The sequence below is a fragment of the Anopheles funestus genome, chromosome X (genome assembly GCF_943734845.2).
Source record: "Anopheles funestus chromosome X, idAnoFuneDA-416_04, whole genome shotgun sequence".
Lineage (NCBI taxonomy): Eukaryota > Metazoa > Arthropoda > Insecta > Diptera > Culicidae > Anopheles > Anopheles funestus.
Window position 1 is genome coordinate 13106629 of NC_064597.1, and position 17498 is coordinate 13124126.

Sequence of the window (17498 nt, forward strand, 5' to 3'; positions counted from 1 at the left end):
GTTTTCAAATCAGCGAATAGAAACAGAAGACCTTCAACAGAAAAACTTCTATTATCAACAAAGCGAGCAACCTTCAAAACTGTCATTTCAAATATCACAGCTGACAATCTCTGTTGCATGTGTGTGTGTGAGAGTATTTTCTTATTGTCTTGTTCATCCTGTCAAATCATTCATTTATCTTCGCACCCGTTTGTGTTGCTGCCGTCAGGTTTTATGGGCAGCATATCTGTTTTTGTTGGATCTTTCTCCTTTCCTACTGTCCTGTGCTGATTAACGCCTTCTATTTCACTGGAGATAGGCTGGACTCATCTGCTGCTTTCTGTTCCAGCAAGCAACACGAGAACACATTCGATTTGATCTACTCTCCACGCGAAGAATATGTTTTTCACAATCAGAGTGCATGAGTAATTGAAGGTAAATCCCGGGGTAAGTGTTTTCGACAGCTTTCGTGTAAATGGTTCAAGTGGTTACATTTACTCTCATTCGTATAACTGGTAGCAGTATTTCGCTTGTTTGTTTAGGAAATTAGGAAGCTGTATGTAGGTCATTCCAAATTAAGCTATAACCATCTAATGGAGGTGGATCTCCATTTAAACACCACGGAATTCGCAAAGCAATCTACGCCTGATAAGGCTGCCACAATGAGGTAAGTTTGTTCGCTGCCCAAAATCTGTCAAACGTTTGTTGAAAATAAAACGACGACGTTGATAATAAAACTAAAACAAACAAACAAACAAATCCAATTTGCTCTTTTTCGTCTTTTACAGTGCATAGCAGCAACGTTTTTTTCTTTATAACCTGCTGTAAGCAATTCCTACATCATCCTCATAATGGACAACTCGTTCGATATGCTCGACAAAGAGTCCGCAACGTCATCGTCCGGTGCCTTCCTACTACCGACAGACAGTGAAATCCTCGAAGGGTTTCTCTGTCCGATCTGCAAGCGTGATCTTCGCACGCCGGAACGTCTGACGGTGCACGTGGAGCACGAACATTCCGAGGAGCAGGATCTGCTCAAATCGCTGAAGGAAATATTCAGCATCGCCCGGCAGGGTATACTGCTGAAGGGTAAGAAGAAACCTACCCAAACCGGCGGTAACGATGGTGGTGAACCGCCAGCAGCACGATTCGGTTCGGAAACGGGTGTAGCGTTCGGCAGTGCCGGCACGGCCAACAATCCCCTACTGCAGCAAGGAATTCAAACCGTCGGTTGCTCCTGTGAGCATATGGCCTACTTTAAGGCGGTACGCAGTCCGCGCCTGGAACGGTATGCGGCGGAGACGAACAAACTTATTATCCGGCTGGACAAGCTCCTGGACGGGTTGCCAACCGAGCCGGACCAAAAGAAGCGGCACGAACAGAGCAAGGTACCGTGGATCGACGGTAAGCTGGTGAAACTGTGCCCGACCTGTGCGAAGAGTTTTGGCATAACGCGCCGGCAGCATCACTGCCGTGTCTGCGGATCGGTGATGTGCGATGGTTGTTCGCGCTATCTAACGCTCGAGGAAGCGGCCCGGCTGGTGAACCCGAACACCATCAGCCCGGTGTCCGGTGGCGCATTACCAGAGCAATCCCAGCCGGGTGCACCGGTGAACGAATCTAGCTACTTTCGGGTGTGCGAACATTGTATGCGGCTGTTGCTGATCCGGATGGAGACGCAGGACTGGAAGCGTGAACGTCCGCTGGTAAGACAGTTTTACGAAACGCTGAGAAGGGAGCGAACCGACATCGAGCCCCACATTGGAATGTACCGACGCATACTGGATAGCCTGTACGAGGGAGATGTCATTTATCGGCTGTCGGATGCTTCTACGCTAAGGGAGAAGATTGGCCGTTCGGCGGAAAAGTTAGACAACGTCAGCAAAAGCTTGCAAACGCTTCGTTCGGTCGTCGGTAGCCGCGAGGATGCGCTTAAGAAGGCTATCCGACTCGGTTGCATTTCATACATCAAGGAGCAGATGCTCTCAATCCCACCGCTACCGGTAGAGGAAGAAATTAAGAAGATTCAGCAGCGCAAACGGCAAGAAACGGAACGGCGCCTCGAACGTGAGCGACAGCTAGCGTTGGAAGCGTTCGAACGGTTAGAGCTACAGTCGGGCGGAAGCGCTGATATTGGTATGGACCGTCAGAATGGAAGTTCTTCCAGCTCGAGCACCGCGTCCACAGCGGAAATGACAAACGGTCGGTACGGTGCGGCCGTATCGACGATGGATAATTGGACCGGCACCCAAACCGGTCCGTCTAACACCACATCCGATCCGCTGATCGATCAGATCAACATCGTGAAGGGCTATATACGGCAGGCCCGGGCAGCGCTCCGCTTTGAGGAGGTGGCCACACTCGAACGCAATTTAAGCGAGCTAACGCAAGAGTTCTACAACCGGCAGCGGTTGGACTCCGATACCAAACAACCAGAAACCCAATGAGAAAGACACGTGCAAGTAGCATGCGATAAGCGATTAACGCGCGTAAGGTTGGCCCGTGCTTGTTTATTTATTCCACTAATAAAGCATTACATTAATATTTGAATTTAAAAATCCGCTTGTCTTCCTGTAGAAAAAAAACATTGAGATTCCAACCAAACTTACCTTCGGCAACTTCACCTAAATACAAACCAAAAGTCATCAAAGGCTAACAAAATATTAGGCAACACATTTCTATCGCTTGAATAAAGTTATATTCGAGATTCCATTTTTACTGTCACCATGTGCGCGTTTCGCGTTCCCTCTCGTAAAAAGAGATTCTACTCGTAAGAATATCAAGTTCAAGTCTTCCAACAGATCGTAACAAAAAAAAATAAAGAAATTGTTAGTTAGAACAATACAACAAAATTAATTCGCCATTACCAAGTATAAAGTTCAATCTTCACCTAACCAGCTTATATCGTAACTAAGTGCAAAAATTCGAACTTTGCAAATTACTACATTATCTTCTCAGTTTCGAGTGCGTCCTGCATTCAATGCCAGAACACGATGGCTTTGAGCGTGTATGTGTGTGTGTGTTTTTCCTTCTTTTCCGCAGGGATCATCACTGCACGCCAATGGTGTGTTCGATTCTCGAGAGTAGAAAAAACGACTTTTCTGCCACGAAACCATTAAAACAATAGCAAAGCCATCTTACTTAGCTGGCCATTTTTTTGTACCATACTGCCATAATAGTCCTTGTGTGTTGTTACTGTCCCTCCTAACATTAGCAATCCATTGTCCGTGTCCAAAAAGTCCTGTTTTGCTGGTTCCACACGGATCCGGCCACACTTCTACTTCAAACCGTGCTGTTCGATCAATTTCTGAACCTTATCTACGTACGCTTGTTTGGCGTCGTCCTGCGACATGCCCTTGCGCCCGTTCCAAGACTCCCATTTGGATTTGCCTTTAAAGTCTAGGAAGCCTGGCTTCTCGGTGTTACAGTCACCGACTGTAGATTGTTTGTACAAGCCGTAGATCTCCAGCAGATCGGAATCTGCCGGTGTTGCGTTGAGGTTCTTCACGTCCTCCACCGCTTTATCGAAGTTCTGCGCAAAGAATGAGACGAAAGAGAGAAACACCATTAGAATGTATTCTTCCCGTTACCATCTGTACTTTCAGAAAACAGCAACAAATTAGTCTAAAATAGGTAACACAATTGCTAACCTCTAAAATATTCACTTGCCGGGTATATCTTTCCCGGTTAACCTATTATAATACACTTACCTCCTGCAGTGACATTATTTTTAGTTTTTACACGCGATGAAAAATGTGTCGTTTAGAACGCTCAATGCCGCTTGCTTTGAAGTGAGAACAACGATTGCAAAATCTAGTCAAACTGGTTGGCCGGACAAGTGCGTGTGCGAACAGGTGCTAGCTTACGTAGTAAAATGGCGCATAGCGTGTTCTTTTTCATTGCGCTGAAAGAGCGAGAGGCAAATACGACGGAAGGCAACCACACTATGCCATTTGCGAAATGTCTTTTGCAAAGGATAAAATTTCCGGTACGATATATTTTCAAAGAAAAATTCAAATATAAATTTACATTTTTTGCAAACCTCTTCGTGATTATGCTTCCGTTGAAAGTTTTCCCCCAGGCACAGAAAGACGAAAGGAAATGTGTTCTTCAAGTCAGAAAAATTTATCGAAAACAAGAAGGATGAGATGAAAATTATATTAGCGGCATGCAAAATATTAACTGCCCAAGATAAAATCATTTAGTTAATGTCAAAGAAAATGCTTATTTGGGAGTTTAATTTAGCAAAAAAATACGTCTGCACTCCGCTGTACTGTAATTTTCCACCTGGGAAATGCACGACTCCTGTAACCACAGCTTGCAGCTATCAACGGGAAATGTGAACGCAACAAAAAATCATGTGCGAACGAACAAATAAAAATGGATGTTTGACAGAGTTCAATGCTTCCCCAACTGTCACAAACAGCTGTCTCTTAATTTTTTTTAAATCGAAGTTACACAAATGTAAACAAAGTTATTTGTTTTGTTACTAGTATCATGAATCATGAGTACAGTTAATATAAATAGAGAAATTTTACTTTAATTACTTCTTATTTTTTGAAGCACTTTTAAGTGAAAACTATTGGCCTGCTAGGAATTATTTTTAGTTATGTTAACCAATTAAAACGAATTCACTTTCGGTCCTATTGGCTGTAATCAGTGTTACAATAATTTCTTCAGAACGCATTATCAACGTAAATCGAAAAATGATTGAACGCAAATTTTCTAAACGAATAGCTGAAATCTATGAGAAAGAAAGAGAGAGAGACTGAGAAGAAAATAGAACCACTTTAGTTACTTGTCAAAATCAGCTGCCAAAAACAGACGTTGATCGTGCGTTGTTTTCGCTCACCGTCTTCATGACGAGCCGTGATGAACACGCAACTAGTGGATGAGACTTTGACCCTAACCACCGGAGCAGCTTTAATTGAAGTTAACTAACCACGGAACGGTACCCATTCGCCAGTACCAATGCAGCGTAACGTGCAAACAATAAGGCGCATCAACGTGCTGAGGCGTATTCTGGCCCACCAGCAACCAACGTTGGCCGAAAGTACCGGGCTGTCATGGAACCGCAACTACACATCCAGCACCACCGGTGGCACCATCCAGATAGACGACGTGGAGAAAGAAATCGACGTACCACTTCGTCCGGAACTGGTCCCCAATGGGTACGGTAAGTATGCGCTTGTGTTATTAAGTCTTTTTTGAATGCCTAAATTGGTTTGTTGAAACGATATTCTTACAGTCAGCGTTAGTGAAACCGGTGAGGCAGCGCTGTCCCAAACACGGTTGCACCATTTACGTTGGATGCTGCAGAAGGATAAGCTCGGCCAGGACATACTGTTGCTTGGCCGGCCTGGTGGTTTGAGGCGGCGTATTGTAATGCAGTATTCGGAGCTAACGCGCCGTGAGGTCGAGTACATATTGCTCAACCGTGACACAACCGAGAGCGATCTAAAGCAGCGCCGCGAAATTCTGGATGGAACAGCATCCTACCACAATCAGAGCGCGGTCCGTGCGGCTATCGAGGGTCGTATACTGCTGATCGAAGGTGTGGAAAAAACGGAACGAAACGTATTGCCAATTTTGAACAATCTGCTAGAAAACCGGGAAATGCATCTGGAGGATGGACGGTTTTTGATAGCGGCCAAAAACTATGACGCCTTGCTGGAGGTAAGTGATAGGATATGTGGCGCCACAGATAGGAGAAAGATATTCAAAACCATACTTATAAATCCACGGTCTCTCAATAGCGTTTCAGCCGCGATCAGCTTGACAGCTGGGGTTTGGTGCGTGTGTCGGAGAAGTTTCGCGTCATTGCGTTGGGACTTCCGGTGCCTCGGTATCGGGGTTCACCGCTCGATCCACCGCTCCGGTCTCGGTTTCAGGCACGTGACATTGCCGAACTACCGTACGTGGAGGTGCTAACGGAAGCAAAGGAACTTGCCGGTCCGCTTGACCGTCCCGATGTGCTGACCAAACTGGTATCATTCGCGTTCGGCATACAGTCCGCTTCGGCACTGCTGCCCGATTTTCCTATCGATAATCTACGGTACGCTGGACTGCTGTTACGTCACAACGGTACACTAACGGAACAGGATTTGCTGCGCCGGTTCTACCCGTACCCTGTATTTCTCGAAAAGGAAGGAAGCTCGTATGTGACTGGGTTAATGGAATCGCTTGGATTTGTGGACGAGAGCAATGCATCAAGTCCGTTCGAAATTGATAAAGTTGTCAAACAGGACGATGGACAGCTCGCCGTACGATTGCGCTCGTCTAATATGGTGGCCGAGTTTCGGCTACCCCAAGGCAACCCTAGCCCGCTCGCAGATATGCGTCAACCGTTCATACCTACCTCCTATCAGAATGGTTTGCTGGCAGAACTGCTGCAAACCATTGCCGTCGGTGATGTGTGTCTGGTCGGGCCGAAAGGATGCGGCAAATCGATTCTGGCCGAACAGTTGTGCCGCTTGCTGAACAATCAGCACATGGAAGCGATGGTGCTGTACCAGGATATGACTGCACGGGATTTGCTGCAGAAGCGTACAACGCGTCTGAACGGTGACACGGTTTGGCAGGATTCGCCCCTACTGTTGGCCGCCCTTGCCGGGCACGCAATCGTACTGGACGGTATCCATCGGTTGCATCACAGTACGCTTGGCATTCTGCATCGGCTCGTACACGACCGCGAGCTGCAGCTGTACGATGGTAGGCGACTTCTTTCGCACGAGCGTTACGAACGGCTGCAAGCAGCACAGCCAGATCTGGACCTAACCGCACGGGGCATTTTACGCATTCATCCGGGCTTCCGTATAATCGCGCTAGCAGAACCAGCCCAAGGTTTCGGTGCAGGCGGTACGGGCGGTACCGTCGTACCAGCCCGGTCCGGTCCATCCAGCGCTTGGATTAGCGCGGAAACGCTTAGTCTGTTTCTGTTCCACGAGGTGCGTGGATTAAGCGAACGCGAGGAACGTCACGTGCTGGACACACTGTACGGTCCGATCAGCGATACGATGGAGCAGATACTGCGCGTTGCCCACCATCTGCGGACGTCATCCGACCCGGTACAGCAGACGCTTGCCGGCAATCTTTCCACCCGGCAGCTGTTGCGTATTGCGCGCCGTTTGCACCAGTACGGGGAGGATCGCAATCCGGCCGACATACTGCATGCAACGTTTTTAAGCAAGTTTATGCCGAGCTTGCCGCGCAACGTGCTAGATGCCGCGATGCGACGCTATCTGCCAAACTACGCGGGCTTGTCTGGGGGTGGTGAGATAGACGACACGACGAACCCGATCAGGGTGGAGCAAACGGACGAGCTGGTGCGTATCGGACGCACCAGTGTGCCACGGTATCGTACGGAAGCGATCACCAAGATACCGGACATTGTGTTTTACGATGTGCCACAGCATTTGCGGCTGATGGAGCGCCTGTTGCAGGACTTTCTGCTCGGCGAGCATCTGCTGCTCGTTGGTAATCAGGGCGTTGGCAAGAACAAGATCGTTGACCGGTTGCTACAGCTGATGGGTCGTCCTCGCGAGTACATACAGCTGCATCGCGATACAACCGTACAGTCGCTAACGCTGCAAGCCACAGTGCGGGATGGACGGATCGAGTACGAAGATTCACCGCTGGTGAAGGCGGTCCGTCACGGACACGTGCTGGTGGTGGACGAAGCGGACAAGGCACCGGTGCACGTGACCTGCATCCTGAAGACGCTTGTCGAGAATGGTGAGATGCTGCTTTCAGATGGGCGAAAAATTTGTCCACCCAATACATCCACCACCAACGTGGGAGACGGTTTCCTGCCGACCCATCCCGACTTCCGTCTAATTGTGCTCGCCAACCGGCCCGGATTCCCATTCCTCGGTAATGATTTCTTTGCCGCGCTGGGTGATTTATTTGCTTGCCATGCGGTCGACAATCCGCTGCCGGAGTCGGAAATGTTTCTGCTGCAGCAGTACGGTCCATCCGTCCCGGTCGCCACGATCCGCCGGCTGGTGGATGCATTCGCTGAGCTGCGTGAGATGGCGGATGCAGGCACGCTGCACTATCCCTACTCGACGCGCGAGGTCGTTGCGATCGTACGCCATCTGGAGCGGTTCCCGTCCGATGCGCTGGCGGAGGTGATTGGTAACGTACTAGATTACGATCGATACGCACCGGAAACGCTCGATCAGGTGACGGCGGTACTGTTGCGCCACGGGTTACCGATCGGTGAGTATGCGGAGGGTTGCGAAGCGTTGACAGCGATGCGTTGCGAACGTCAGCTACAGCTAACGGTGCGCAGCCACAGCGGGAAGGATGTGTCCGCTCCGAAACATGGTAAGGTCGACCCAAACAATGATCCGCACGTCGGTGGAAATACGTGGGCGGGTGGTACTGGTGGGCGGGATACGGCCGGGCTGGGTGGTAAGGGTGGTCCGTACCGGTTGGATGCCGGCCACAAGGTGCATCAGCTATCCGACGCGGAAAAGGACGACATACCGGAGGCGGTAAAGCAGGCGGCCCGTGAAATGAACCGAAAAGCGTTCGAGGCAAAGCTGCGTGAGATACAGATGAGCCCGTACGAGCATCGGGTGTACGAACAGTACGCAGAACCGGTGCGGCGGCAGGTGCAGCAGCTGCGTATTACGCTGCAAGCGCTGCAAGCACGTGCCCGCGAACGCCAGTGGCAACGGCACCGCAGCGTGGGCGAACTGGACGATACGAAGCTGGTCGAGGGGTTGACGGGTGAGCGGGCGATTTACAAGCAGCGGGCGGAACAGGATCCGGAACCCGGCCAGCCGCAGGAAAAACCGAAACGTCTGAAGCTGGTCGTCGACGTGTCCGGCTCGATGTACCGGTTTAATGGGTACGATGGGCGGCTGGACCGGGAGCTGGAAGCGACCGTGATGGTGATGGAAGCGTTCGATGGATTCGAGGGCAAGATACGGTACGACATAGTCGGGCACAGCGGCGAAGCGGTTGCCGTCCCGTTCGTCAACGAAAACAACCCACCGAAGGATGCAAAACGGCGCCTGGAAACGATCAAGATGATGCATGCACACTCGCAGTTCTGCTGGAGCGGTGATCATACGCTGGCCGCGACCGAGCAGGCGGTGGACGAGCTGGCCAAAGAGGACTGCGATGAAGCGATCGTGATCGTGCTCAGTGATGCAAATCTTGCCCGGTACGGTATAACGCCCCGGAAGCTAAATAATGCACTCGCGCGCCAGTCGCCCCGTGTACAGGCGTACGTCATCTTCATCGGTAGCTTGGACGATGAGGCGAAGGTGGTGGCGGACAATATGACTGCGGGCAAAGCGTTCGTCTGCATGGATCTGGACCAGCTGCCGAATATAATGCGCCAAATCTTTGCCGCCTCATTGCTGCAGTAATGCCCATCTGGACGTTTTATATTTTACCCGACAACAAAAAATGGGACTTCCCCAACGGTACGGTTCATGTAGATAGTGGGTGTATAGAGATAGTTAGCGCAAAAAGGGTATACCAGCAAATGTATATACTTTCAACATTGTACCTTATCAGCTTTATTTGCTTAATGATGAGCAAAATAGACGATCGTCTTGATGTTTCCCATGTACGCAAACCATAGAAATGTTATATTTTATTGCTATTGCCTGTACACTGTTGCGTTTGATGTGGTAATATACATTTAGCTAACAGAGATTCTAACGCGAGATATGATTTCAATTTTGCTTTTGTTTTATACCCAGTTCCCCCAGATCGATGCCATGTGAATCGTGGCATCGCCTCTATCGCATATAGAAATAGAGAGATAAGCTGATGTGTAACAAATACAGGGGAATAAGGTGGAATGTTCAATACTGCTTGCAAGATATTCGCTCTAGAAAAACATTCCATAGCCTAACAATATGGCGACTAGTTTTAATGAGAATAAATAGAAATGCAAGATATTTGGAATGTTACAGAAAATGGTGGCAAAGATTGAATTATATCACATTAGCTAACCTGTTTCAGAGTTATATAGAGGTCCTTCAACAGCGATGAGTTTAAAGTTTTGTTGAAATGAACCAGTGATAAGTAAAGAATATCCCCAAGAAGCCTGCAAAAACTCTAAATGAACATGTCTACAAAAATATTGGAAAAGTATTAAAACACTCGCTAGAAGATTTTGGGAACATTTGCTAGAAAATCCGTGAAAGTCCTTATTACTTGAATTGAAGACAGTAATGTGCAAAAACTGATGGGGGAACGAGTTCTTGCAATTGTCCGGTGTGTGTTTTATACTCGTAATTTCGTTAGAATGACACCAGATGATTTAGTCCATAGTGTCTTTTTGGTGAACATTCTCCACAAAGTGAAAACGAGCGAGAAGAGATAGAATCAAAATCAGTAAGAGTGATATTTAATATGTCGCCCAACCGGGAACTGTGCAAAGGACTTTCTAAAAATTACATTTTATATCATTATTCATTAACCAATGAATTTATTTCCACAGTCAAACAAATAAGAAAAAGAAAATTTTTTGTTTTGCAAAATAACCACTTGCTATAGAAGATATTACTACTCATAGCCATTCAATCTTCAGTTACATTCATTTGAATTTTTGTTCTTCTTCATTTTGCTTCATTTAGTACAGCAGCACCATTCCGCATTACATTTTCATTATTTTGTTTTGCTAAGCAAATTTTTGCGCATTTTTAAATAACATTCAGGAAAGCAAACTGGTTAACGAAATTGTCTAGAAGATATATTTATATTTTTTTTCCTATTACATTAAATTCGTCTTCCCATCCATCGAGAGTGGGGTAGGTTGTGGGTTGATTTTATACTAACAATATTTGGGGGGAAAGGGAGGAAACAATATTTAAAATAAAATGGAATATACAATAAAAAAAAATAGTTAATAAAACAAAGCAAAATAAAACTGCTGAGCAAAAACCAGATGGATGACTTTTGTGATTTTTTTTTCTGTGTGTGTTGCTTCATTGTCTCGCCCCATTAGCTACTGCAAGCAGCTTGTACTGTAACCAGCGTCTAAGTATCGATGCCCGTATAGGGAGAGCAACGGTAATACAATGATGTTGGACATATAAGCGTAAAACTAATATTGCTTAGATCGTGAACAAACACAACATAATACAAAAGTAATAAACAGATAACTGTGAACGAATAGGATCGAAGGAAAGGAACACCTAGTTGGAAGGGAACGTACACGCAACAAAGCCTTACATCACACATTCAGTTCCGACAGATTCGTATTTCAACGGTTCCCTAACTATGTACATTTGCATAACAATATACGCTATAAATCGTGGTTCCCTTGCAGAGGATGGATATAACACATTTTTAAGAAGGAAAATAAAAAAAAAACAAAATCAGACGCATGGAGCTAAACGGGGTTGTGTTGTTTTAAACGGAACAAAACAAAAACTTAATCAGAAAATACTGTCTTGTCTGTCTGAAGAAAATTAATTGCCTCTCTATTGCGTTTGTTCTAATGTGTGTTTTAGATTCCTTTCTCTAGCTGTAAATTGATACTAGTATTTGAAGCATCTTAACTTGCGGAAAATGGTTTAAATGTAGCAATCAATAATGAGCAAACTCTCACTGGTTTATCGGCGAGCTTAAAGATGAAAGCAAATCAATATATTCCATTTTGTTATCCTTCAGCTGCTTGCTAATACTTCCTTCCCACTAGTACAATAAATCAGGTGTATGTGTGTGTGTACGTGTCTGTCTGTGTCTATATTACAAAAAGTGTTGCCAATGTCGCACACTGGTCGTCGGTTCTTCCGGAGTCGTTATTATTTAGGATATATGTATAAATTACTACCGTGCTAACCGGTTGTTCCATGTTGCGTCCCCTACTAATTTGCTACACCACGTGCTCTTGCTGGTATGGTATCTCAGGTATCCGTTCTTCAGTTCGTCCGCATCACCAAATGGGCTAGGGGAGGGCAACCTGTCACCGCACGCCTGCCTAAACGAACAGTAACCTACCATTGGTACTGCTGGACGTAGTCATGTTCGAGGACGTTGTGATCGGGATTGTCGGTGCTACACCGAGCGGTCCACTGTGTGGATGGGTTGCCACTGGCACGAGGTTGGCCGTACCGTTCGCTAGCAGTACATTCTCCGGTACCGATACACCGCCATTAGCGTGGAGGGGAGCGTACGGATACCGCCGGCCATTACCGTGGCTGGCAAGCGTGGTCGAACCCTTCGTATCACCGGACTCCTTCGCATTGAATGCGTACGGTAGTAGCGTGTCCTGACGGCGGGCAAAATATTTCGCCCGATTGTAACACAGCACACCGAGTATCGCTACCAGCATGCCGAGCACGTTCAGCCACGTTACCGGATTGCCCAGCACGAACAGCGAGATGGCAATGACAAAGATGCGCTTGCTGGCGCTTGCGACCGCGTACGTCAGGGGCGTCACCAACGACAGCACACTGAACGCGAGTATGTTTTGCAACCAGTTAAGCACACCGTCGGTAAACAGCAGCGCAATCACCCGATAGTCACCCGTTACCTGAAAAAAAAACACGGCGTTAATGTAAAGATTTGATGATGGGACAAACAATTAGGGATACGTTACAATGGATGGATGTTTCATCACGTTAAACAGATCGACGTAGATCCACACCGGCAGAAACATAAACAGGGCCAACCGGCCGAGTATGTGCAGCAGCCGTAGATGATGAACGCCCGTCTCCTTCAGCACCTTCTTGGAAAAGATGTTCTGCAGTGAGAAGCCCATCGTTGCGATCAGTGCACTGATCAGCCCGATAACATCGAACGATAGTTCGGTTAGTGTCGCAATGCCCACACCAACGATGATCGGCATCAGTGACAGATACACGGCTTTGGTTTGCCGTTCGCGCATTATAATACGCGACAGTATCACGGTGAATAGTGGCATCGTTGCTTTCACTGTTTTTAGGGGGATGAAACACACATTGCAGAAGTGAGATTTTTAAAAATTTCATTTGCTTTTGTTTTGATTGCTGATGTTTGATTGATTGCTTGCTGAAGGTATTTGTTGGTTGTAGTCGTGTTTGCCCTTATAAACCTGAAAAAGTATCGCAAACACTTACCTGTATGAGCGTACGAAACTGGCACCTTCCAGATGGAAATGTGTGACGTTACCGAGGCCAAAAATTTCCCCAGCGCCAACGGCACGATAAAGGTGAAATAGTAGCGCCAGGATATGTCAACATATTTCCGAACGCCCCACAGATTGAAGAACGGTCCACTGTACACGGTAATGCTTGTCAGCTGTATCATCGTCACCGTCATCGGGTAGGGAAACTCGCTCAGTATCATCTTGCCGATAACGTTGTTACTGCTAGACACGACGTACCACAGGATGCAGAGAAAAACGATCGTCAGCGTTTGGCGCATTCCTCCGTCGTGACCCGGTGCTGCGGTACCACCGCCCGTTCCGCTCGTATACCCGCCGTCCAGTAATGGTGTGTTGCCACCACCATTTCGATTGCCGCCACCAACGCTGCGCAACCCGCTAACGAGCGTTCCGATCGGTCGCTTTAGCAGCATCGCCATGGTGAAAGCGATCGCAGCACTATCTCGGACGACCTGGTACTAGTTTCGTACGCAGTTTTGTATACGTCGAACCAGAACGCACCTTTTTGACAGACGTCGTTTTATTTTTACATACAAGACAGGGTAACCGAACACGATACCGCGCCCTGAAACGGTGATGGCCCAAGGCCGGATGCTGATTCAAAGGGGATGTGCGATGGTTGGCAACCGTACGGTATCGCGGCCACTAATCTAGATTCGCACCGTATCACACACTTGCATCGATTGCCTTCCGGTTACTGATCGGTATCGATGCGTGGACGATGTGTCGATAATAAATGCAGTCGTGTACACACATCACACATCTTGTAGATGGCGTTACCTGGTACCCGTTCGTTCTGAATTTGTATAAATGGGCTGGCAACCGGAAACTGCACTGGAGAAAACACTCGATCCTTGTGGTGAGGTATCTTCCCGCACAAGCTACAATCAATTCATCAATTGTGGCGCTTTAGAATGTTGGAGGAAACACTCCACCTTTCGCTGATACGTACCTTCAACCCAATATGTGTCCACGAAGCATCCACTGGCGTTTACATTGACCACGTCTCAATGCTATCGGTGCGCGCGTGTGCGTGTTCTAGCCTGCTACGTTAGTGTGTGTGTACGGTGAGCTGTCAAAGCAATCAGGCCAGCTGTGTTTTGCGTTGGCTGTCATGCGTACCCCCCGTCGATACACGGTTGCGATAGAGCGAGCGAGAAAGCATGAAATTGTTGACAACGCACAGCTGGCTGTCAAGTGGGCTTCAGATGACGTTTCGTCAGCGGTTTTGTAAACTTTCGTGGAAGCAGCGCCTTTTCTTCTGGCAAAACAGGAAAATTACTCGGCTACACGTGTTGGTGGAAAAACGTTTCAAAGGAGATGTTTTTAAAGCTTGTCTAGCAATTTGCATTGCACTTGAAGCGTTAGTCAGTAATCTGTGAATATTGCAACTTCAAGCGATCATTTATTAGGGCAGGCGGAAAAGTAGGCTTGATTCATTTCGTAAAATGATTTTTATTAATTCACAATCACAAACATTGAACCATCGTGCTATTTAGGTAGTTTTCTTTTTGGCACCGAGTACAAGAAAAGCATTAAACTGCTAGTCTGGAACGAGATAACGATGAAGCAAAAAACGGCATCGGCAGTAAGATAAACAATTGCTAAAAGTCGTGAGGTAAGAAATCGTTTGTTCGCATTCTTCTAAAACAAAACATTAACTAACCCTTTGCGTAACACATTAAGCGAACGAAACGAACGGCGTGTGTGTTGTTGCCTTTGCAATGTTTCCGAAAGGTCGCTTCCTACTTGGATTTGCTCACTTTGAAGGCGCGCATTATCTGTTCGTCCCGGATTAGTACCTGGATTTTTTGCAGTGCCAGTATCAAGCTGATAAAGTTCACCGCGTACGTGGTAACGCACACGATACACATATCCTCCAGGACGTAGTAGAGCAGATAGGCCAGGTAAAGCGACAGACAGTTGGATAGCAGTATCAGGTAGCTGTTGAGCCGGGAGATGATTAAATGATCGCTGAAGCTGAATGCTGCGACGAGAAAGTAGTAAAAGATGCCGTAGAACCCGTTCGGTACGTTCAGGAGCGAGTCGTCGCCCAGAACCGGTCCGACAATACCAAATCCTCGCCCGTACCTAGTGGAGAAGAAACAATTAAGAAAAAGAAAACCCCATTTAGTACAGATAAGTTTCAGGATCATCAAATCAACATCAAAGCTAGTCTCGCTTCAGAATTTAGAGCGCTATGGGAGGCTATGGGAAAATCTGCAAACGATTCAGAATTCTTCCACTAGTAGATGGCAGTAAGAATTATAAATTAGCACAGTGTCACAGATGCAAATTTCAAATGCACACAACATGAGCAGATAATTCTATTAACTCTCCCGCCGTGGTAGTAATCGTCAACGGTTTTAATGATTTAAATTTTATTGCGAACATATGTCGCACAACAAATGACAAACACTGCACCGAATGCACATTCGCGCGTTTTTATCCATATGCAGTTTTTATTGCACTTTGAACGTTCGCATCATTCCATTTTCTTTGGTCTCTGTTTGTTATTTCTGGTTTCGGGCGTATGTGCGTTCTTTTTTTTCTCTCCTTCTTACAGTAGTCAGGCTACCGGCTTGCGTTATATTATGCAGACGATAAAGTTTATTGCCTCTAAAAGCCAAATCCTTAACATTCGCAACTCGTATAACAGCGCCGTAACAGTTATATGCAAATGATGCTGTTGATTAGTGATGATTATTTGCCTGTTCGGGTGCTCACTTTTTGGCACTGTCTGCTTTCGCTTCGCCGGCATGCGATCGATTTATTGCTTTATATGCCATAAAAACTCACCGATCTCGAACAATATCACTTTGGGTTGGAATTTCGTACATGCGTTGGTTCTTTTATCGTTGCGCCATGGCGCACGTTTACTATAGCCTACCTTGAAGTGAACACTTTAGTGCAGCTGATGCGTTCGCTAATGTCGCACATTGCTCTGTAGGAATGATCATGTTCGGCACGCAGCTCTACGTAGGATGTGTACAGGGACAGCAGAAAGCCACATACGCTCAGCCCAACCAGCCCCACCGTGTACGAACATTTGCAATTGCCTGTGAAGATGCTCATGCTGACTGCCGCTATAATTTGATTGCTGTGCAAATTCAATCACTGTTCGTACGGTTTGCAATATGGAGCTGATGTTTTTGGCGTATTTCGCTCATCAAGCGGTTCTAACCGTGTAGTAGCATTACTAGCGCTAGTAGCTGTTTGCTCTAAAACGAAACGCAACGGAAAAAACAACCAAAGTACTACGCTCTTACTACCCAATCGATACTTCTGCGTTCGGGGGTCTTGTGATAATGTGGGCAAGTTTTGTTCGCGATCCACAGCTGACGTTTGACGCTATGTTTTTATGCGCGTTTGATGTCAAGAGGTCAAATAAACAAAGCGGCTTCTGTCAACGGTGAGCTTGTAGTTGTGTGGGTGTACACGAGTTTTAATCACGCACTTTAAAATTTTTACTGTTGACATTTTTACAACTTTTATTCCATTGGTTTGGTTGTACTGAGAATCTTGAGTTAGATACTTTTTCTTTAATGATTTTATTGCTTTAAATTTTTCATATTTAAAAATTTTTAGTTTAAAGTTATTATTAAATGTTTCATGTTACGTTTTATTGTATTCCTCAAATTTTTTCTTTTCGTTAAAAAGTCTCAAATTTACACTTCTAAACGTTCAAATGGAAAGTAATCACCTTTTTGTTTAACTTTTTTTTGTCGGCAAAAGGTGTCAGTGTCCCGTGTCAACAGGAAAACCGCACAGAGCCGCCAACCTGAACAGGTGGAAAAGCTCATCTTCACACATGATTAGGAGCACCGTATCCAGACGCATAAAGAGCACGTAGCATAAACAAAGAAAGCAAAACATAACAACAAACCAACTGTCAACCGGGAGGCATAGATTTGAGAAAAGTGGCGATCTGTCAAGGTTTCCGATTAACGATTTTAATCGGTTTAACGGAAGGAATAATTGTCGATGTTGGTTTTATTCACTTCAGTTTGATTGTTTTGCAAAGAATAATATTTTTTTAATTTGCTTATAATAATTTGTACTACTTTTTATCACAAAAGGGCCTTCTTTTCTTAATCACACACAGCAGAACCGCGATAGTAATATCCAACGAACTATTTTATGCAGCAGATAGAGAGAAATTTTTTGAATCACACTAGTTATCAACGCAGTACACGCATTTAAATCTTATTAGAATTTACGCGCTGTGGAGAAGAAGCCGGCACCCAGGAATAATATTAGCGAAGCATTTAAATTGAAAATTGAATTTTCGTTAGTCCTACCGTAATAGAGCGAGTACAAAAATATAGTGAAACAAAGAGACAGAGAGAGAGCAGTTGGAAAACGCCACTCAAGTATCTCTCGCTAGAAAAAAAAATGG

General features: G+C 46.2%; 5 protein-coding genes across 7 annotated transcripts; 2 read left to right on the forward strand and 3 right to left on the reverse strand.

The window, feature by feature from the left end:
* The first annotated feature begins 130 nt into the window (after window positions 1–130).
* On the forward strand, window positions 131–2537 carry LOC125767948 (rabenosyn-5). 3 transcript variants are annotated; one of them, XM_049435006.1, is made up of 3 exons: window positions 131–426; window positions 499–646; window positions 768–2537. In XM_049435006.1, the coding sequence occupies exon 3, from the start codon at window positions 831–833 to the stop codon at window positions 2424–2426; it is 1596 nt and encodes a 531-aa protein (XP_049290963.1). In that variant the 5' UTR covers window positions 131–426; window positions 499–646; window positions 768–830; the 3' UTR covers window positions 2427–2537. The 3 variants fall into 3 exon arrangements, with proteins under 3 accessions (XP_049290963.1, XP_049290945.1, XP_049290953.1); XM_049434988.1 differs by having other exon boundaries at window positions 502–646; XM_049434996.1 differs by having other exon boundaries at window positions 522–646.
* Window positions 2538–2654: 117 nt separating this feature from the next.
* LOC125767994 (acyl-CoA-binding protein homolog) lies at window positions 2655–3860 on the reverse strand. The gene is made up of 2 exons (XM_049435069.1): window positions 3690–3860; window positions 2655–3511 (listed from the first exon to the last, which is right to left on the reverse strand). The coding sequence occupies exons 1-2, from the start codon at window positions 3702–3704 to the stop codon at window positions 3257–3259; spliced, it is 270 nt and encodes an 89-aa protein (XP_049291026.1). The 5' UTR covers window positions 3705–3860; the 3' UTR covers window positions 2655–3256.
* Window positions 3861–4237: 377 nt separating this feature from the next.
* On the forward strand, window positions 4238–9654 carry LOC125767945 (von Willebrand factor A domain-containing protein 8). Its single transcript, XM_049434973.1, has 3 exons — window positions 4238–5155; window positions 5228–5655; window positions 5736–9654. The coding sequence occupies exons 1-3, from the start codon at window positions 4951–4953 to the stop codon at window positions 9360–9362; spliced, it is 4260 nt and encodes a 1419-aa protein (XP_049290930.1). The 5' UTR covers window positions 4238–4950; the 3' UTR covers window positions 9363–9654.
* A 746-nt stretch (window positions 9655–10400) lies between these two features.
* LOC125767967 (solute carrier family 35 member E1 homolog) lies at window positions 10401–14478 on the reverse strand. Its single transcript, XM_049435033.1, has 4 exons — window positions 14052–14478; window positions 13053–13980; window positions 12554–12888; window positions 10401–12487 (listed from the first exon to the last, which is right to left on the reverse strand). Exons 2-4 carry the CDS (start codon window positions 13516–13518, stop codon window positions 11933–11935), a joined length of 1356 nt encoding a protein of 451 aa, XP_049290990.1. The 5' UTR covers window positions 13519–13980; window positions 14052–14478; the 3' UTR covers window positions 10401–11932.
* A 56-nt stretch (window positions 14479–14534) lies between these two features.
* LOC125767986 (vitamin K epoxide reductase complex subunit 1) lies at window positions 14535–17460 on the reverse strand. Its single transcript, XM_049435057.1, has 2 exons — window positions 15990–17460; window positions 14535–15190 (listed from the first exon to the last, which is right to left on the reverse strand). Exons 1-2 carry the CDS (start codon window positions 16172–16174, stop codon window positions 14845–14847), a joined length of 531 nt encoding a protein of 176 aa, XP_049291014.1. The 5' UTR covers window positions 16175–17460; the 3' UTR covers window positions 14535–14844.
* Between the last annotated feature and the right edge of the window lie 38 nt (window positions 17461–17498).

What these genes read in the sequence shown, in the direction of transcription:
- LOC125767948 (XM_049435006.1), top strand. Translation starts at nt 831, where the DNA reads ATGGACAACTCGTTCGATATGCTCGACAAAGAGTCCGCAACGTCATCG.
- LOC125767945 (XM_049434973.1), top strand. Translation starts at nt 4,951, where the DNA reads ATGCAGCGTAACGTGCAAACAATAAGGCGCATCAACGTGCTGAGGCGT. An exon ending in ACTGGTCCCCAATGGGTACG is followed by an intron (nt 5,156 to 5,227) that starts GTAAGTATGCGC and finishes ATATTCTTACAG; the next exon opens with TCAGCGTTAGTGAAACCGGT. An exon ending in ACTATGACGCCTTGCTGGAG is followed by an intron (nt 5,656 to 5,735) that starts GTAAGTGATAGG and finishes GTCTCTCAATAG; the next exon opens with CGTTTCAGCCGCGATCAGCT.
- LOC125767967 (XM_049435033.1), bottom strand. Translation starts at nt 13,518, where the DNA reads ATGGCGATGCTGCTAAAGCGACCGATCGGAACGCTCGTTAGCGGGTTG. An exon ending in AGTTTCGTACGCTCATACAG is followed by an intron (nt 12,889 to 13,052) that starts GTAAGTGTTTGC and finishes CCCTAAAAACAG; the next exon opens with TGAAAGCAACGATGCCACTA. An exon ending in TGATGAAACATCCATCCATT is followed by an intron (nt 12,488 to 12,553) that starts GTAACGTATCCC and finishes TTTTTTTTTCAG; the next exon opens with GTAACGGGTGACTATCGGGT.
- LOC125767986 (XM_049435057.1), bottom strand. Translation starts at nt 16,174, where the DNA reads ATGAGCATCTTCACAGGCAATTGCAAATGTTCGTACACGGTGGGGCTG. An exon ending in ACTAAAGTGTTCACTTCAAG is followed by an intron (nt 15,191 to 15,989) that starts GTAGGCTATAGT and finishes CTTCTCCACTAG; the next exon opens with GTACGGGCGAGGATTTGGTA.